This window comes from Mytilus trossulus, chromosome 6 (assembly GCF_036588685.1).
Source record: "Mytilus trossulus isolate FHL-02 chromosome 6, PNRI_Mtr1.1.1.hap1, whole genome shotgun sequence".
Classification (NCBI taxonomy): Eukaryota; Metazoa; Mollusca; class Bivalvia; order Mytilida; family Mytilidae; genus Mytilus; species Mytilus trossulus.
The window spans coordinates 50,944,613-50,966,977 of NC_086378.1; the positions used below are offsets into that span (position 1 = coordinate 50,944,613).

At 32.3% G+C, this 22,365-nt stretch overlaps 1 protein-coding gene and 2 long non-coding RNA genes across 3 annotated transcripts in view; 2 read left to right on the forward strand and 1 right to left on the reverse strand.

Moving 5' to 3' along the window:
• LOC134721483 (uncharacterized) overlaps positions 1 to 7,156 on the forward strand; it is a 61,382-nt gene extending 54,226 nt beyond the window's left edge. Inside the window, exons 3-4 of the long non-coding RNA XR_010107862.1 lie at positions 5,933 to 6,073; positions 7,059 to 7,156. This is a non-coding gene — a long non-coding RNA (uncharacterized LOC134721483). The remainder of the gene's footprint in view (positions 1 to 5,932; positions 6,074 to 7,058) is intronic.
• On the reverse strand, positions 1,530 to 5,383 carry LOC134721484 (uncharacterized). The gene is made up of 3 exons (XR_010107863.1): positions 5,286 to 5,383; positions 3,554 to 3,638; positions 1,530 to 1,857 (listed from the first exon to the last, which is right to left on the reverse strand). It is a non-coding gene; the product is annotated as an uncharacterized LOC134721484 (long non-coding RNA).
• Positions 7,157 to 10,413: 3,257 nt separating the features above from the next.
• On the forward strand, positions 10,414 to 21,490 carry LOC134723519 (uncharacterized). The gene is made up of 4 exons (XM_063587108.1): positions 10,414 to 10,452; positions 18,846 to 18,918; positions 19,372 to 19,512; positions 21,294 to 21,490. The coding sequence occupies exons 2-4, from the start codon at positions 18,852 to 18,854 to the stop codon at positions 21,407 to 21,409; spliced, it is 324 nt and encodes a 107-aa protein (XP_063443178.1). The 5' UTR covers positions 10,414 to 10,452; positions 18,846 to 18,851; the 3' UTR covers positions 21,410 to 21,490.
• Positions 21,491 to 22,365: the final 875 nt, after the last annotated feature.

Here is a 22,365-nt window from a genome sequence, read left to right on the forward strand (position 1 = left end):
CTATTTTATCAGCAATCAAAGACGGGCTTCAAAGTTATTGTGAAACTGCCTATTCTAGAGGTGGCGTGAATCAGATGTGGATACTTAAAAATTCCAAAGATCTTTTAGAGTACATACAATCTAACTCTCTTTATCTTGTAACAGTATTAAAACATTTGACTTTTCTACTCTTTACACAAGTATTCCACATTCCAAACTAAAAGACAAATTGAAAGAGTTGGTATTACTTTGCTTCATAAAAAAGAATGGCCAACGTAGATACAAGTATCTTGTCTTAGGGAGGGATAAATCATACTTTGTAAAGAATCACTCTGATTCAAACAAAAAATTCTCTGAAACCGATATTATCAAGAAGCTTGATTTCTTGATTGACAACATATTTGTAACGTTTGGAGGACGTGTTTTTCAACAGACTGTCGGCATCCCAATGGGAACAAACTGTGTCCCTCTACTTGCCGACTTGTTTCTTTATTATTATGAGGCTGACTTCATGCAGGAACTTCTTAGGAAGAAAGATAAGAAGTTAGCAATATCCTTTAACACTACTTTCCGCTATATAGACGACGTTCTTTCACTAAACAATTCAAAATTTGGTGACTATGTGGAACGCATCTATCCCATCGAATTGGAGATTAAGGATACTACAGATACAGTTAAGCTTCATATCTCGACTTACATCTAGAAATTGACAATGAGGGTCGGTTGAAAACAAAACTTTACGACAAAAGAGATGATTTCAGCTTTCCAATTGTGAACTTTCCATTTCTAAGTAGCAACATTCCAGCAGCACCTGCATACGGGATATATATCTCCCAATTGATACGATATTCCCGTGCTTGCATTTCCTATCACTATTTTCTTGATAGAGGGTTATTGCTCACAAGGAAGCTATTAAACCAAGAGTTCCAAATGGTGAAGTTGAAATCATCCCTTCGTAAATTTTACGGATAATTTCTGATGTCGTAAGTATTTATCTAAACAACAAGAGGGACGAAAGATACCAAAGGGACAGTCAAACTCATAAATATAAAACAAACTGACAACGCCATGGCTAAAAATGAAAAAGACAAACAGAAAAACAATAGTACACATGACACAACATAGAAAACTAAAGAATAAACAACATGAACCCCACCAAAAACTAGGGGTGATCTCAGGTGCTCCGGAAGGGTAAGCAGATCCTGCTCCACATGTGGCACCCGTTGTGTTGCTTATGTGATTACAAATCCGGTAAATAGTCTAATTCGGTTGGTCACATTCATGAAATGGAAGGGGATTGTAGTTACGACGTAAGGAACATATCCGATATCATTTGTGAAACGGTTATTCCATAACGGTCAACCAACTCGTGATGGAAAATTAGTTTAACCGCCGATACATAATTTTCAATCCATCATACTTTGCATTGGCAAAAGCCAATATTGTCCGATATGGAACCAGTCCCAGATTGACAAAGGGAAGTAATTTGTTTAAAAAGTTTGTAATAACAGAATCAAATCGGACCAAACATTTTGCCTTATTTTGCATTAGAAATGCACAGCAGACTAAGTTGATGATATACATGCATTGGTTTAAGAATGGAATAAACATTACTTTTAACCAGTGACTCACTTTAAATATTGGTTTTATCGTGCAAGAAACCAAAAAAGAAGACAATTTTCATTCCAAATGTAATTAAGATTAATTGTATCGATGTATACCACCAGGACCAGTGCATCTATCCATTTTCAATGATTTTAATCTGAGGAATCTGCTCTAATTTCTGCATGATGACATTTTCAACCTTTCAAGCAACTGTGAAGTGCTGCAATATATTTTTAAGCAGCACATAAACAGTTATTAGAGAGGTACTTTCAGCTGAAACGAGAAAATATATTAGTTTTGAAAAAGCACTTTATACACTAAATAAAACATTATTAAAATTTTTTTTTAGTGTTTTAATATTTTTTTTGAATTTTACATTTGTTAGAGATACATGAAGTACCGGTACCTTATCCCGGCCTCGTGTTTCTTGTTTGTACACCTGATTTCTCTCACAGTCTATTAAAAAATAAACAGGGACTAAATTTAAGTCAGTCCGGAGATTTAAAAAAAAATATGTGTTCCAGGGTTCACGTTCCCCTTTTCTTGCCCACTCTTCATATTCTTTGTATGTACTTCATGTCCAGGTAAATGAAATGTGAGGTGAATATCAACTAAGGTGTGATCAAGTGTAAAAAATCAAATGACACTCTCTCTAAAAGAACAGATATTATGAAACCACATAACATTTTAGTTCCAGGAAAATATCTTAAGAAGGTGGAAATAAAATATGTTATGTTTGTTCCAACGAACTTATTACCATTCAAAGACTTGTTCCAGGGGGGGGGGGGGGGGGGGGGGGGAAACAAGTATTATGGGAACAACAATCATGTTCACACCACTATGAGAATAAAAAAATTTCTGGCTTCTGGCTTCAGTTGGAAAAGTTTTAAAGTCTGTCATACACTAGATGTGTAAAAGTTAAATGCATTTTGTGTTTCAGAAAGATAATTTCTACAGGGGCGGATTCAGCCATATACATTATTAGATATAGAACTTGTGTTATGATGAATCTTGAAAAATAAGTGATGAAAACTGCATTAATATGACCTCAATTGGAGATATAACCCAGAGCTTAGAGGTGGATTTAAGGGGGAGCAGGGTGTTATTTCTGAAAAATTGGTGGAATATAAAGGGAACACAGGCGGATCAAACCATTTTAAAAAGGAGTTCCTAACCCAGGACAAAAAGGGGGGGGGGGGATTATATAGGGAACACACAATCTTACCGCTTTTGAATCCGCCACTGTGGAATCACTGAAGAATGACTAGAGAGGGCCCCTACTTTATGAAAATTTCTAGATCCGCCAGGGTCTGTGATAAATTTAAATCTAAATAAGCTATTGTTATTTATTACGTTAAGTAGGTCAACAGCTCATCTAGCTAATAAATATATTGTTTTGCCTTTTTATGTATATGGCTCTGCTCTGGTTGTAGATTAACATCTAAGAAAAAGTTAAATTCATGTTTATGATTTGTGTCATTATTGTTTCATTATTGTAACAATTATAAAAATCATTGTAATAACGTATATATCACGTGAGATTCATTGCTATAAAAAAAAAAACAACCTTTTAACGAGGCGTATATCGGTTTATTAAATATATCTTTTTAAACTAAGAAAGTTGGTTTTACTTAATTTAAACAAAAAATTAAGGTATCTTACACTTTATCTATTTCATAAATAAAAAGCAATATATATATAAAAATATATCGTTACAGTTTATGTATAGAGGGGAAATGCATACTTAAACCCCGTGCCTACTTTGGTGTTTGTACACCTGATTTCTCTAAAATGACCTCATTTTGAGATATAGACCAGAGCCCAGAGGTAGATTTAAGGGGGCGCAGGGTTCTATTTCGGAAAAATTGGTTGAATATAAAGGGAACACAGGCGGATCAAGCCATTTTAAAAAGGGGTTCCTAACCCAGGACAAAAAAGGGGGGATTATATAGGGAACACAAAATCTTACCGCTTTTGAATCCGCCACTGTGGAATCATTGAAGAATGACTAGAGAAGGCCCCTACTTTATGAAAATTTCTAGATCCACCAGGGTCTGTAATAAATTTAAATCTAAATAAGCTTTTGTTATTTATTACATTAAGTAGGTCAACAGCTCATCTAGCTAATAAATATATTGTTGTGCCTTTTTATGTATATGGCTCTGATCTGGTTGTAGATTAACATCTAAAAAATAGTTAAATTCATGTTTATGATTTGTGTCATTATTGTTTCATTATTGTAACAATTATAAAAATCATTGTAATAACGTATTTAATCACGTGAGATTCATTTCTATAAAAAAAAACCTTTTAACGAGGCGTATATCGGTTTATTAAATATATCTTTTTAAACTAAGAAAGTTGGTTTTACTTAATTTAAACAAAAAATTAAGGTATCTTACACTTTATCTATTTCATAAATAAAAAGCAAAACATATATAAAAATACATCGTTACGCTTTATGTATAGAGGGAAATGCATACTTAAACCCCGTGCCTACTTTGGTGTTTGTACACCTGATTTCTCTAATATGATCTCAATTTGAGATATAACCCAGAACCCAGAGGTAGATTTTAGGGGGCGCAGGGTTCTATTTCTGAAAAATTGGTGGAATATAAAGGGAACACAGGCGGATCAAGCCATTTTAAAAAGGGGTTCCTAACCCAGGACAAAAAAGGGGGGATTATATAGGGAACACAAAATCTTACCGCTTTTGAATCCGCCACTGTGGAATCATTGAAGAATGACTAGAGAGGGCCCCTACTTTATGAAAATTTCTAGATCCGCCAGGGTCTGTGATAAATTTAAATCTAAATAAGCTTTTGTTATTTATTACATTAAGTAGGTCAACAGCTCATCTAGCTAATAAATATATTATTGTGCCTTTTTATGTATATGGCTCTGATCTGGTTGTAGATTAACATCTAAGAAATAGTTAAATTCATGTTTATGATTTGTGTCATTATTGTTTCATTATTGTAACAATTATAAAAATCATTGTAATAACGTATTTAATCACGTGAGATTCATTGCTATAAAAAAAACCTTTTAACGAGGCGTATATCGGTTTATTTAATATATATTTTTAAACTAAGAAAGTTGTACTTAATTTAAACAAAAAATTAAGGTATCTTACACTTTATCTATTTCATAAATAAAAAGCAATATATATATAAAAATATATCGTTACAGTTCATGTATAGAGGGGAAATGCATACTTAAACCCCGTGCCTACTTTGGTGTTTGTACACCTGATTTCTCTAAAATGACCTCAATTGGAGATATAACCCAGAGCCCAGAGGTAGATTAAAGGGGGCGCAGGGTTCTATTTCTGAAAAATTGGTTGACTATTATAAAGGGAACACAGGCGGATCAAACCATTTTAAAAAGGAGTTCCTAACCCAGGACAAAAAAGGGGGGATTATATAGGAAAACAAAAAATCTTACCCCTTTTGAATCCGCCGCTTTGGAATCACTAACTAATGACTAGAGCGGGCCCCTACTTTATGAAAATTTCTAGATCCGCCAGGGTCTGTGATAAATCTACGCTAAATAAGCTATTGTTATTTATTACGTTAAGTAGGTCAAGAGCTCATCTAGCCAAAAATAACAACTAGATGCATTTAATACCTATCTATTATATCTATTATACTGACAATAAACAAATAATACAAATAAAATCCTATTTGGAATTCTCATACCTTGATAAACTCGTAATATAGTGTAAATCTCAAAATATATAACTTTCATTTTCTACAGACTGTACATGATATCAAATGTCCTTCACATTACATGTGACGTATTTAATCACGTGAGATTCATTGCTAGAAAAAAAAACCCTTTTAACGAGGCGTATATATCGGTTTATTAAATATATCTTTTTAACTAAGAAAGTTGTCTTTATATAATTTAACCAAAAATTAAAGTATTTTACACTTTATCTATTCCATAAATAAAAAGCAATATATATATCAGTTTAAATGAGATATATATGATTAAAGACCGTGCACTCTTAAGTTATATGTTTTAAGCAAGCGCATAGGTCATCATATATACGCTTTGAAATTTCGAAGTGTCGGCATTTCACGAAAATAAACGCAATTGAGCTAATTTTTGGTGCATGTGGAAGATAACGTAAAAGCCTTTAAAAATAATACCGTAATTCAATGAACAAATAAGTTTTTCATAGAGAAATATATCGCTACAGTTTAAGTATGCAGGGAAATGCATAGTTAAACCCCGTGCCTACTTTGGTGGTCATTTTTACGCACGAAATGCTGACTTTTACGCCAATAATTGATATATATATATATATATATATATATATATAATCTTATTTGTTCACTAGTAAATGGTTGTACCGGGTGCAGCGTAGATGGGGTATGTTATTTCCCTAACCAAGAGTGGAAACAGGGATGTTGGACGAAGAAATGTTCTGTTTATTCCAACGGTCACATACAAGGATGGAAAACACCGATTGTAAAAACCCGTACGTATACATTTAAAAAAAATCCAATATGAAAAGTTTTACATATTGCTATTACTTTTATTCATATATTTGATTTACAAAATTTATATATTCCGATGATTTTTTTTATTATTACCTTAATGGTGTTATGTCAAATCTGTTCATTTCATATTTTGAAATTATCAAAAATATTTTTATTGTTTCTAAGGTAAATATGGGATTACATTTTGATTATGTTTAGACTTAGAAATCTCAGCATTAAAGACATTGACAGATTTCTATTTTTGTCAGTGCATCAGGTGAAATACCACCAAACCATGGTATGTCACATCTGGTTGTATACGAAAATAGGTCGTAAAAAATAATCCCTTGAATTTGACAGTTATAGGTAATTCATCATACATTTCAATGCAGTAAAACATTTCTGTGTCAAAGACATATATCTTGAGTATTTCAAAGCACCTTTATTATTCTATTTGAGGTTTCTATTTGCAATATTTGGTTACATGTTTACTAAAGCTTGTACCCAGGTTAAAAAGAGGTGAACATCTGATTGGTTAATTTCCAGTTATGGTTATTTTTTATATATGCGACGAAATGTTATGTGAAATTTTTATATAGTGGATAAAACTTAACTCATGACAAGTACATTTTTTTATTTTTTTTATTTCAAACAACGATAAAGTCTCCACAATTTTTTGAAAAGTTCAACTAAGACTAAAAGGGGCCAATCAATGGTGGTATTACGCCTTATATTATATAACCACCTGTCAATACATTCTTCGAGGGAACCAAGCTTTTAATATTGTACACAAGACGATACAAATAATCAACAAAATATTGAATAAATATAATAGATACGTAACGCTTAATGCAAAGCAAAAGTATAAACTATATTAGTCTGATGCGTAGATATATCATTGACTATCAAAAGCATATTGAAATAAAATCAAATTCGAATTGCCCATTGTACGTGTATATTATAATTGTATTTTTTCTCTTATAGAGTGTCCGGATACATATGGTAGATGTATAGATCCAGGTCAAAAGAGTTCTGGAGGGTGTACATGTAATGTGGTCGGAATGCAATGGTCATATAGATGTTAAGAATAATAAATGTCTTTGAAAAATTAAGACTTATATTCTTTACAATTTATGTGCAAGTTGTTGAAAGACTAAAAATTTAAACGAATTGTTTGTTTTCCCATTTTAAAAAACAATGTTTCTCATTTTCAAATAGAATGTGGTATGAGTGCCAATGAGACAACTCTCAATTCAAGTTACTCATTGTAAAAGTAAACCATTTTAGGTCAAAGTACAGTCTCCAACACGGAGCCTTAGCTCAAACGGACAAGCAAGCTATAAAGGGCGCCAAAAATGAATGATGTTTAACCATTTAAACGGGACTGTCAACGATTTAATCGGTATATAAAAGAACGTTTAAAAGATGTTATCTTTCATTTTCTTTTGACCATAGACGATACCTATATGTTCATACATATAAATAACTGCAGTTAATCATGGTGGAATAATTTCGAACAGCAATCGCGTCGTTTGTGTTTCAAACATGTATCTGTGCTCAATACTCAGTAAATTAAAAAAATCAAAACAAAACAAAACAAATCAAATTTTAAGAAAACAACATAAACAGACAAACACCAACACAATTACAAATCTCTGTGTTATGCTTACACAACCAACGCCAGTAGTTTATGTTATTCTGTTTACATTATTCTGTCTGTGCGTTGAGTTCTCTACCCTAATCGAATCTGGACCAGTAATGTAACATTATAACATAAGAACAATAAAAAATTAGTTGAAACAGTTTAACAGATCGACGTAACCGAAATTTGATGGAAGCTTAATACAAGACAATTAATAAAAATAAAATGTTTCCTATTACTCGATATCAGTTGGTAAGCATCAAATGGACTAAGTGAAAAGACGTTATAGCTGTTTGAGAAAAGCTTGCCCTACTGCGATCCAAAAATATAGATAGATTTTTGTACGGTTCAAACCAATTTCGAATGATTTTATTTACAGTGTTTAATTAAGATAAGCTATTGTCCATTGTAAATGTATTCTTAACAAGATTTCATTCGCGATCTTTTACTAGAGCTTCCACGATCCAATCGTAGCACTTGTTCGGTCAGGTATTATTTCACGATCATTTTTTTTAGATATACCGAATGACACCCGTGATACTATCATTGTGAAACGTTTCCATAATGTACTTACTCATTATTAAGGTACATTGACTGAATATTAAAGGACCTTTACTATGCAGATGAATATTTGCACTACTTGTTATTTCAGCGATATAATTAATTTAATATTCTAGTTATTTACAGGTTGTGTTACCATGTTGTATTAATGCATATGAATTATATAATACTAAAATTACGAGGTCCAATTTGTCAGCCGTCATCACGTAAAAACGATGAATCAAAAATTTCAACTTTATATATGACTAATATAGTTCAATGCTGTTGATTAAAAATTACACCACTCCAAACCCTTTTGTTTTCCACATAATTAATATGGCCAATAATTAAGAAGTTCCGGGTCGAATCCGATACCGATACCCATAGTATATTCACCTGTTACCTACACAATCGTAACTACTCGGTCATTCTCGCTACGCAGTACAATAGCTATTTCTTCGTGCAACCAGAAAGGCCGAGTTGTTCCGATTGGTTACCTACATTGTATTACCTTATCTGTACGTTCCGCATCTGACAGGCGCACCACCAAACGCTGTATTTGGGATTTTGCTATATACATGGGTCGTAATCACAGGGTTGACACTACTAAATTCAATCATTGTCACATTGTTTCCGATTGTAGTATTTTAATCAGTATGACTTTCTGAGATGACAATACGAATAATAAAAATCTGGACTTGAGAATAAGGCGTATAGGTACAGCATGTACAGTTTTCAATTTGTTAACCGGAATGACGTAAAACAGCGAATCAAAGAATTCAAGGACAATGCTTTTAAAAAATACTCCTTTCCAGGGACTTTTGTTTCCCAAATAAAATTAATAATACCAATAATTGATAAGTTCCAGATCGACGGGTTCAAACAGAAAGATATTGAAAGCAGATAAAACTGTGCATCTTATAATCGGCATGACTTTATCAAATGACAATTCCAATAGTTAGATAAGGCTTACGCATAGTTATATTTTTTAATTCAGTCACAGACCCGCGATATCACGGGTGTGTTCTAGTATAATGTAATATTGTTCATCAGTATTTAATATTATGTTCTATAGATTATAACACTGCATCGCGTGTGATACGAAATGTATTCTCTCGAGTCAGATAAAATTGCAAATTGGACACGCAAGGTACGCCGGGAATATCTGTGCTAAGTATTTGAAAAGTGCCGTCCCTCGAAAAGATCTAGTTTGTGAATAATTAAAGTCTTTGCTTTATACCGTAAAAACATATATTTTCATTGTGTATAACTGTGCAAGTGTGGCTAAAAAAAGAGAGGCGGAAGACTCTAATGGGATTATCAAACTCGCAAGTTGAAAACCCTCTGACAATGCAATATATATAATAAAAAAAAAGTAAAGAAGGAACAAAAAAGTAAAACGACAAACAAAATTATACATAACACAGCTTGAAAAATAATGATAGAAGACGATCAAACTAAATTAATTAATCGTGTAAATATAGATCAATAACATGTATATGAAAGTAAACAAATCTGTTTAGAAGGTATACCAAAAGAAACACAGAATGGCTGATTATTCAATCGTTGAATTATTACATGTTTGATTCCATATTGCTAAAACTTTAGTAGTTTTTTTCTATTTGAATGGCATGTTGAATAAATATTATACTGACCTGCGCAAAAAGTGTATTCATGGCACGTATAAACGTCGCGTGCTTTAACGTGTATAATTTTGACAAAAAGCGTTTGAGGTACAATTGGTTTTGGTAAATATTTCCCATTACATACGTCTCTCTCGGAATGTGGGATAAAAAACAAGGCTGTTGACCTCAGTGAATATCATTTTTTTCAAAAGTCAATAAAACCACACATTTACCCCATCAAAAGACAGTATAATATTTTAGAAAATACAGAAAATAAATCAAAATATTATACAGTTATTTGGCTATACTTTTTGGACCTTTTGGATTATAGCTCTTCATCTTTTATATAAGCTTTGGATTTCAAATATTTTGGCAACGAGCATCACTGAAGAGACATGTATTGTCGAAATGCGCATCTGGTGCAAGAAAATTGGTACCGTTAATCTTATTAGGAAGCTGGTATTGATATCCAAATATATTTGAAAAATAGTCAACACCTGTGTAGTTTGTCATTGTATATAAAAGCCTGATAACTACATACACATCACTGTTGCGACTTCAATTTTACCAGGTATGTAAAGATACACGTTTTCTATAATAATAATTTTACTAATACTAACAAAACCAATAACAATAACACACGTTGTGTTTTCTAATAATTTGGACGAATTCAGAATGGTAGTTTCCAAATATTTTCACATTTTTAGTTATAAATTAATGTTCATGTTGACTTTTAGAAAGAGTTCTGGTTGTTTCGTGGATTTTTATCAAATCCGTCCTTTCGAAGTGTTGTCCTTTAAAAACAAACCAAGCATGAAGGTGAAAGGTTAAGACTTTTAGCTTGATGTAAATGTATGCATGTTTTGTTTTATATATTAATGACTTTTCAAGCATTAAACCATGATCACTTGAATACTTTGTCGATAAAGATCAAATGTCCTATTCAAAAATCGCCAATGTCCTAAAAATTTAAGCGCAAACAAAATATATTATGTATTTTTAGATCACGTCATTGTGTAAATAAACTCATCATAAATACCAGGACTAAATTTAGTATTTCATTTTTAGCCATGGCGTTGTCAGTTTGTTTTAGATTTACGAGTATGACTGTCCTTTTGGTATCTTTCGTCACCCTTTTAGTATATACGTCAGACGCGCGTTTCGTCTACAAAAGACTCATCAGTGACGCTCGAATCCAAAAAGTTTTAAAAAAAAATGGCCAAATAAAGCACGAAGTTGAAGAGCATTGCTGACCAAAATATTGCACCTTTTGTATTCTTTTCTTTCAATTTGTTAAATACTTGTACCCCTTTTGGGACATTTTTACCTGTTATGTCTCTTTGTTTTGTACACACATCGTTGTCAATATAATGGAATTTGACGAGACTGTCACACAAGTAAGAAGTTTAGCTAGATATATGACCAGGTTTAATCTCCCATTTTCTACATAAGAAAATGCTTGAACCAAGTCACGAATATGACAATTAATATTCATTGATTTTATGTGATTGAGATTTGTATTTTGCTGTTTGATAAGGGACTTTCCATTCTGAATTTTCCGCGGAGTTCATTTTTTGTGATTTTACTTTTTTCTATGGCATTACCTACTAGATCTCTAAACGATACAGTAAAATCTTAAATATTGAATATTTTTTGTTCAATCTTAAGTAAGTGTGTAATACAATACTCCCCAGATCGTCTTTCGCGATTTACCTTCCAAACCAAAATATGTTTGAACTAAATGACTAAAAGCCTAAGATGAATAATTCATTTTAATTGTTGAGGAGCTTCATGACAATGGGTATTTAAACATATTAGCCAAAAACATCTTAGATGAAATTTGCACCAGGGAGTTGAATCCTTCCTTATTTTCTTTTTAAAAAAGATCAAAAAGCTATCACCGGAATAGTTAACTGAAATGTTTGTTACTTTGTTACAAATTCTGTCAGGTGCGAGGCATTGATTTCTCAGCTGATAATAAACCTCGTAGGATAACATTTCATTCGCATCAGTGTCCAGTCAGTATAATGATATTTAATTATCTTATTTTGAGGCGTTCGAAACGCTTGTCTTCATTTACCTCAAAAACAAGAACGCTCAAATAATGCATTATTTAATGAACCCCTATTTCGAGATTAGGGTAGTTAAGAGCTTGAAATGTTGTGTAAACACGTTTATCATGTTGAATATAAAACAAATAAGATGTGGTATGATTGTCAATGAGGCAACTCTCCACAAGAGACCAAAATTACACAATAATTAACAACGTTGACCTTTGCATGATATGAATGTATTATGATTTTTTTTGTGTCCGTGGTTTGCTATAGTCTTTTGCTTCTTTAATTATAAACAGGCTTTGTAGGGGAATGGAAACGTACTATTGAAACATTTTCCATTTCAATCTACCGAGAAGCATTTTAATTGAAAACTCTATATTAAAATCAAATGAAAGGGAAAAATTTAACATGGATAGAAACGAGGGCCATGAATAGTTGATGTGCATCATTTTAAAATTGAATACACACAATTGCTTCAAATTAAGTGAAATGGTGTGACACATACATGGGAAGTAATTTCAAGAACAAATATATCATAACTTAAAGAATAGATAAGAGAAGAATATACTTATCAAGCACGGGGAAACTTTCTACGATCTCCAAACAGCATAAGAATAAACATCTTTAATATGATAGAAAGACAAAAAAAATGGATACCCGTCGTTTTTTTGCAAATATTCACTTGAAACATTTTTTGTACACTCCTAGCCGTTCCAAATAAGTTGCAGCACATGCGCTTTCGAATAGACATATTTACACTTGTATGCAAATGAGTACGCCATTACGTAAATCAAATAGATTCCCGAAAACTTTGACGTTATAATTCAAAACATTTGACGTCACAATTAAAAAGTGATTGTTGCTTGACGTCAAAAAGGTGATACGGAATAGATCTAAGTTCATTTGGAGGCAAAATATAACTACATACCAAAAGTGTATTATTAAATACGTTTATTGTTTAACCTCCTTTTTTCTGTGGTCAAAGATTAAACTTGATAGCTGAAGTGTAAAACTTAAGTAAGCTATTCAACTATTTATAGTCTTGTATACTGATGCCACTGTTACATTGTATGTTTGCAGAGACGACAAAAAACTGGAAAGTTCTCTTCATTAGATTTGAACAATATGGTGTGGAGTGGAAATGAAAAGTGAATGTCTCAAAAACACTAATTATAACTTTCTTCAAAAGGAAATGATATCGACAACAACAAAATTTAGACTGTTAGACGAAAGTCTTGAAGTTGACAATTTAAATTCGTATTTACCTTAACTTTGTTACTGTTACTTGAGATTCACACAGATACAGAAGAAACTATCATAACAGTCACAAAGGGCCTTTTATTACTTAATCACGACATTTGTAAGTTTATGCTTACTAGTACTTGTCAACCTGCAATTGAAGTAAAGTACGGTGCTTTTGGAAATTAAAAGTATGATATAGAAAAGAATAATCTCCACCTTTGCAAAGATATTCTACTTATGAACTTTTGTGCTGACATGAACTTTCATTGATATGGTCATATTTATAAATTAACTGTTTACAAAACTTTAGATGTTTTGAAATAGTAATGCTTCTCTACCTCAGCAATAGATTACCTTAGCTGTATTTGGCAAAACATTAAGAATTTTTGGTCCTCAATGCTCTTCATCTTCGTAATTTATTTTGCCTTTTTAACTTTTTGGGGATTCAAGCGTCATGGATGAGTCTTTTGAAGACAAACCGCGCATCTGGCGAAAATAAAAAAGATAATCCTGTTATTATCCTGTTATCTATGATGTGTCCATTTCCTGTCCGCGTAATGATATGGTATATGGCGAGTTATGTAGATTTACCCGGAGTTCTTTTGCCTCTATTGTCCGGTCATCTGTCGCATGGTTAATTTGCTCGTTCTGTGTTTTGACAATAGAAATGCCATCATAATGATAATCCGTGGTGACTCTGGTTTTACACGACTTTATGGTTCAATAGAAAGCTATCATCGTGTTACAACTGAGTTTGCGAACAATACGAACAAAACTTACCTTACACATATTAAGGCCAAGGAACAGTAAATGGGCTATGTCGCAGATTTTGCTAAAAATTTGCATACAACCTTGGCTCGTTGAACTACAACTGAAAATCGAAAAAATAATACATTTATCTCTTTTATTATCTGAAAAATTGCAGATTGATTTCTTAGAATATGGGTGAATATTTGTATAGAAAGCACATAAAATCGGCGAAAAACCTTCTAAAATTTGTCTTAAAATCGCTAAATCTTTAATTCTACTCCATAGATTTTTCTTAAAAAACTATATATTGTTGAAACATAAATTTCTGTTTTTATGATATAAAATAATCATAGGGTCACCGAGTTCGTTTTTTGGCTATAAATCGATTTGTTTCCTTGTTGGTAGTGAAAAACGTCAAAAATCAACGTTTTACGGCCTGCAACGCGATAACGTTACGATTATTTCGACGTTTTGTTGGATTTTTTCACAAAGAATGCAACTTTAAATAATGTATACCGTGAAAACAAAGTCGGTGACCCTATCTTTATTTTGCATCATTATAACGGAAATTTATGTATCAACAACAAGCGATTTTAAGACAAATTTAAGAAGGGTTTTTGCCGATTTTATGTGCTTTCTATACAAATGTTCACCCATTTTGTAAGAATTCAATCAGTAATATTTCAAATTATAATTGGGATAAATGCAATATTTTTTTCGATTTTCAGTTGAAGTGTGTCGAGCCAGAGTTGTATGCCAAATTTTACTGAAATCTGTGACATAGCCCATTTACTGAAACTTGACCTTAAGTGAACACTGTTTATATCCAGATTTTACCAATATGCCTTCTATGTATGGTACAGGTACATGAATTTGCTCCTCCTGTTCAAAATGCAAGTAGGAGCAACTATAGAATAAAACATAAAATATGCGCTTATAAAAGAATCTAATCTGCACAAATGAATGATCGAATTCTTTATAATCGATGCAAACGTCAAAATTTTACAACTTTCTATAAATCCGTAACTCATTAACATGCATTATAAAGGACTCCATAGAAACCTAGTTCATTATGCACATCTTTTTTTTGATTCTGACAGAATTCTTGCTTCGTACCTTACAAACATATATTTTCAAAACATACAAATGTGGTTTAATAAAAGAGAGGTAAAAGAAACCACAGGATTTATGAAACACAAAGGTAAAAAACTAACAATTATAATAATCCCATGGCAAAAAAAAACACGACCAAACCGATAATCAACAGTATACATAAACTAGAGGCTCTAAAGAGCCTGTGTCGCTCACCTTGGTCTATGTGCATATTAAACAAAGGACACAAATGGATTCATGACAAAATTGTATTTTGGTGATGGTGATGTGTTTGAAGTTCTTACTTTACTGAACGATTTTGCTTCTTATAATTATATCTATCATGAACTTTGCCCATTAGTAACTGAGAACTATATTTGGTAAAAATTTACATAAATTTACCAAATTAATGAAAATTGTTAAAAATTGATTATAAAGGGCAATAACTCCTTAAGGGGTCAATTGACCATTTAGGTCATTTGACTTATTTGTAGATCTTACTTTGCTGAACATTATTGCTGTTTACAGTTTATCGCTATCTATAATAGTATTCAAGATAACCAAAAACGGCAAAATTTCTTTAAAAATTACCAACTGGAGGGCAGCAACCCAACAACCAGTTGTCCAATTCATCTGAAAAATTCAGGGCAGATAGATATTGACTTGATTAACAATTTAACTTCTTGTCAGATTTGCTCTAGATGCTTTGGTTTCATAGTTATAAGCAAAAAACTGCATTTTACCCCTATGTTCTATTTTTAGCCGTGGCGGCCATCTTGGTTGAATGGCCAGGTCATCGGACACATTTTTCAAACAAGATACCCCAAAGATGATTGTGGCCTAGTAGTTTCAGTGGAGATTTTGTAAAAGATTACTTAGAATTTATGAAAAATGGTTAAAGATTGACTATAAAGGGCAATAACTCCTAAAGGGGTCAACTGACCATTTTGGTCATGTTGACTTATTTGTAGATCGTACTTTGCTGAACATTATTGCTGTTTACCATTTATCTCTATCTATAATAATATTCAAGATAATAACCAAAAACAGCAAAATTTCCTCAAAATTACCAATTCAGGGGCAGCAACCCAACAACCGATTGACCGATTCATCTGAAAATTTCAGGGCAGATAGTTCTTGACCTGATAAACATTTGAATCCCATGTCAGATTTCCTCAAAATGCTTTGGTTTTTGAGTTATAAGCCAAAAACTGCATTTTACCCCTATGTTCTATTTTTAGCGGTGGCGGCCATCTTGGTTGGTTGACCAGGTCACGCCACACATTTTTTAAACTAGATGCCCCAAAGATGATTGTGGCCAAGTTTGGATTAATTTGGCGAAGTAGTTTCAGAGGAGAAGATTTTTGTAAAAGATTACTTTAATTAACGAAAAATGGTTAAAAATTGACTATAAAGGGCATTAACTACTAAACGGGTCAACTGACCATTTTGGTCATGTTTGACTTATTTGTAGATCTTACTTTGCTGAACATTATTGCTGTTTACAGTTTATCTCTAACTATAATAATATTCAAGATAATAACCAAAAACAGCAAAATTTCTTCAAAATTACCAATTCAGGGGCAGCAACCCAACAACCGATTGACCGATTCATCTGAAAATTTCAGGGCAGATAGATCGTGACCTGATAAACATTTTTACCCCATGTCAGATTTGCTCTAAATGCTTTGGTTTTTTAGTTATAAGCCAAAAACTGCATTTTACCCCTATGTTCCATTTTTAGCCGTGGCGGCCATCTTGGTTGGTTGACCGGGTCACGCCACACATTTTTTAAACTAGATACCCTAATAATGATTGTGGCCAAGTTTGGTTTGATTTGGCCCAGTAGTTTCAGAGGAGAAGATTTTTGTAAAAGTTAACGACGACGGACGACGACGACGGACGACGGACGCCAAGTGATGAGAAAAGCTCAATTGGCCCTTCGGGCCAGGTGAGCTAAAAAGTAAAATAACAAAAATACCGAGCCCCGAGGAACATTTCAATCGGAAAGTCCCTAATCAAATGACAAAAATCAAGAGCTCGAACAGATCAAACAAATGAATACAACTGACACATTCCTGGCTTGGTACAGGCATTTTTTTATGTGGATGATAAAAGATAAAATCTGGTTTTATAGCTAGCGTAACCTCTCATTGGTATGACAGTCGCATACAATTTCATTTTATTCACATCAATGTGTGAATAAAACAAACAGACAAAATAATGTAAAAAATAGGAGTACAGCAGTCAACATTGTGTTTTAATCTTAATTTTTTTTCAACAAACACAAAAATAAATAAAGGCACATAAGCAAAAAGGAAAGACACACGATATACAAAAATTTACCATAACACAATGACGGGATTTATAAGTACAGAACCACGTCAAATGCATATCACAAAAAAATAGAATAAACAGTAATATGAAAATCACAAAGACAAAAATATTAAACTAAAGATTTTACAACACGATCAAACTAAATCATAAATAATGTTAGTACGAGTCAATTTGAAAAAATCAGGAATCTATAAAAAAAAAAAAAAAAAAGTTGTTGAGAAAGTAAATCAAAAGAAACACATAATGGCTGATCTTACAACAATAACATTGAACATGAATCAAGCATGCGACTTTTAGCTGTATGTAAATGTTTGCATGTATTGTTGTTTTATATTGAACGATTTTCAAGCATTTTAAAATCAAGATGACCTTAATGTTATGTTGAAAATAAACTGATAATAACTCCAGAACATTGCCACATGGTTATGACATTCAAACATAAACGCTGTAAGGTAAAAAAAAGTCTAACGAGTTGGTAATTTTTTTAAAGACCTTTTTGCAGGCGTTTTATAGATATGAAAAAAATGTTTCGATAGGGAAAGGCAACAGCTGTTTAATTTGTCGTTGCATATAAAGCCTGATAGCTGCATTCACATTAATTTTTCGACTTCAATTTGTACCAGGTATGTAAAGATACACGTTTTCTATAATAATATTACTGTAGTAACTATTAACAAAAAAAGATCTATAGTCGAGTTAATTTAGAACAGTTTTTTTTCGAATGGAATAATATATCATTTAAGAAAGTCTCGAAATCTGAAGTTATAGCCGGTTCCAACGCGTTCAAAACAAAATCTTTTTTGTTCACTAATATAATGACCAAGTGTTCTGAAAAAAAATTATTATAATAGTTACAAATTAAAGTACAAAAAAAAATGTACAATTTAATGTTGACTTTTAGAAAGAGAAATAGGTGTTATATGGAATTTGCTCCGATCCGCTCTTTTAATTTTGATGTAGTGTCTTTGTTCATTTGTAACAAGCATGAGACTTTTATCTAAATTGCAAATGTATGAATGTATTTTGGTGTGATATTGAATGATTTTTCAAGGATTTAATCAAGGTTAAATTTCTGTAACTAAAAATTATATCTCTTCTTGAACCTTAAGCTTCTATTGCTAGTTTTGTGTCTAATTAACGATATTTTTATGGAACAAATATATTATTCATGAGTTTGAACATTCCTTAGTATCTTTCTACCCTCTTTTTCTTATCTAAACTTATCAATGCAGACATAGCATCTTGTACTCTCAATATAGAACATCACGATGGGAATTCAGATAAAAATGGCAAACAAAACAATGCTTATAAATAATTCATACTTTATATATATATGTATATTACTATTAGACTATTTATCTTCTATGGGAAAATAACAAGACAATAAATTAGTATGATTAACGTTACATTTGGTCCTAGATTTCCACGTGGAAGATCTTTATAAAAATCATAGAACTGTGTAAATAACCATGCCTGTGTATTGTAGATAAAGATGTTGGCACACGGTTTGGTTTTACTGGTCGTTGTAGTGATTGTTCAGTCTGGAATACCTGGCATAAGTAATTATTATAATTAGAATTATCCTGAATATAAGTACAATCCAGCTGATGTGCACGCTGCCTTATTAAATTACAGAATTTATGCAGTTTTCCATCTTATATCCATTGTGGAAACATTCTGCGCAGCCAAGACACATCAAAATAATTTAAGAGAAGCTTTATTATAAATATTGAAATAATCTCACCAAATATAAAGTTGTTTCTTGGGTGCGCACATACATTTCAAGTATAGAATATACTTAAAATTTGAAAAAAAACCAATGAAAATCAATAATTTTTACAAAATATGCAAATTGTGTCGTGATTTAAAATGAATGTAAAATAAAAAATTATTTTCTAAATACCTTGTAAAAAATAATGTAAATAATGATCCTACTTCTTTTACAAAAACATTATTGAATAATTTAGATATTCTAATCTTTGCTAATATATTAATAATAATATTTTTACAAGTAAAAGGTTGTCCAGGTTGCAGTGTAAAGGGAGTTTGTTATTTCCCGAATCAAGAATGGAAACAAGGTTGCTGGACAAAGAAATGCTCCGTTTATTCCAATGGTTTCGTACAAGGATGGAGGACGCCGGTAGTGAAAACACGTATGTTTAACTCATTGTATTTGAGGGCGTAGATAAAATGTATGGCGTCCTTCTTTTCTGATTTCTTACATTTTTCCCTCTATTTCTAACCATTGTTCTGTAATTTCTTGATACATGTAGCTGTATTCTGGACACTATTCTTTTTTTCATTCAATTTTTAAGTTATTCTTTACATTTTCGCACACCATAACCTATTCTTTACTTTTTTATTCCCCATTTTTCTCCATCCTTGTTAAATGTGTTTTGCCCATTATTTTCTTTTCATAAACCCTATCAATACCTTCGTATATCGCTTTGTTTACATTTTGAAAAAAAATATTTGTTTTGTTCCTTTTTTTTTGTTCGAAAATTTTAACTTGTTAACAAGAATATATAGAAAAGAATATTCGTTTGACCATCTAGGTCAAATTTTCGCAATTTTCCGTTACCTTATGCAGACGATTCGTACACATTACACCCCTCAATTTGAGAATCAACTAACTCTCCATCAGCGCATTTATATTTAATCATTAATTCTACCAAAGGGATGTTTATATTAAAAATATGCTTTAAATAATGATGGGGAAGGTTTTAAATATCAGTAGCAGTAAGTTTCCTGTAAACATTTTTGAAATTTACAACCTACAAGGGTGTCTTTAACGTGCTCTCTAAGCACGGGTCAGTCATTTATCGTCCCCTTCCGACGGATTGTCATCGTTATATACAGGTATATACTGTAAAAAAGACCGGTGAAGTATGACATATTCATTGCAATACAAAACATTGATTTTCTTATGTAGTGTTGTTACTTACTTAGTCCTTGCTCTGCCTAAAGGCACATATGGCAAGGACAAGTTTCCGCCACTCTTCTCGGTTGTTTGCTTTTCTTTCCACCGTGCCCCAGGTATATCCTCTTTCCTTTACCTCATTTTGAAGTGTTGTACTCGTACCTAGTAATGATTAATTTCAAGTTTCATATGACTTTGATACATTTAGTTTAATCAAAATATTCCTTCGGATACTGTTGAGGCTCATATCTAAATATTGGTGCCGAGAAAAAAGGTTAAGTAGGCAATATTAAAAATGGCTGTTTAGTTGGAAAAAAAATCTTGACTAAACTCAGAGTATTTAAAACGGAAAACAAAAGAATATTAAACGAATATTGCATTTAAAAAAGGAAAGTGGTTAATTTCTATATACAGATCGAGTCAAACATTTGACTGAAAATTATAATTATCTACCCACAATGTACGCTCCGCACAGCGAGCGACATAGAGTATAAAAAAGCACTGATAAGACTGGTTGACTTTGAGTCAGAATTATTTGTTTTGGTAGGGTTACATTTTTCCTGTGGAATGTTACCTAATTAAGTAGTTCGCTAAAAGTTGGTCTTTACCACGCATGGTTAATAATCATATCTCAATGAGCATGCATTTTATTTACCACTGGGCGTTAAACAGATATATCAACCCACCTGTTATAAAAATGGTATCAGTCGTTTCTATATGCAATATAGTTTTTTATTTGTTTGTAATGTTTAATGCATTGTAACATTAAATAATTTTCTATTTGCCCATTTTTGACAATAATAATTGTTTGTTCTGTGATGTAGAATGCCCAGGGAGATATGATAACTGTATTGATCACCATACTAATTGTTTGTTTTGTGTTATAGAATGCCCAGGGAGATAATGGTAACTGTATTGATCACCAAACTAATTATTTGTTCTGTGTTGTAGAATGCCCAGGGAGATACGGTATCTGTATTGATCACCATACTAATTGTTTGTTTTGTGTTGTAGAATGCCCAGGGAGATATGGTAACTGTATAGATCACGGCCAACAGGTTACAAATGGGTGTTATTGTAAGGTTACAGGATCACACTGGTCGTTTGTTGGCAACTGCTATGGGAAATAAAAGTGGAAGTGTGAAATATATGACGAACTGACTTTTTAATATAGCACGTAGAGTCCTAGAATAAACAAATAAATCATCGAATTGCTAGTCTTTGTTGTAATTTTTCAGATTGCTTGTGGTAAGCTTGGTTGTCATATAACTTGGGAAAACTTGGCCGTTCTTTTTGTAAGACGCATGAAATTTTTAACGTGTTGTTTTCGGTGGTTGATTTTTTGTTGTTGTAATGCTATTGATAATCAAAAGTTATCACGGGAAAAGGTTTTAGGCAATGATATTGGGAGACGTCATATTTTGGCAGATAGTAATTGTTTTTGTATAAATCCAGTAGGATCTTTGAATGTTTTCTTTATCGTTCCAATTTATTTTATTATAGTTTAATATCAACTAATCATGAAATGCAGTATTCTTTGAAGCGCCTTTTTATGAGTTAAGACATTGACATGCTGTATAAACACGTCTATTGTATTGAAGCCAGCATGTTGAACTTATAAAAAAGAAGATGTGGTGTGATTGCCAATGACACAACTATCCACAAAAGACCAAAATGACACAAACATTAACAACTATATGTCACCGTACGGCCTACAACAATGAGCGAAGCCCATACCGCATAGTCAGCAAAAAAAGACCCCGATAAGACAATGTAAAACATTCAAACGAGAAAACTAACGACCTTATTTAAGTAAAAAAAAAATGAACGAAAAACAAATATGTAACACATAAACAAACGACAACCACTGAATTACAGCCTCCTGCCTTAGGACAGGCACATACATAATGTGGCAGGTTTAAACATGTTACCGGGATCCCAACCATCCCCCTAACCTGGGACAGTGGTATAACAGTACAACATAAGAACGAACTATAAAAATCAGTTGAAAAAGGCTTAAAACTCATCAGATAGACAAAAATTACAAGTGGACGTGGCCGGGTCTATTTTTATGTGTTGTGGATTG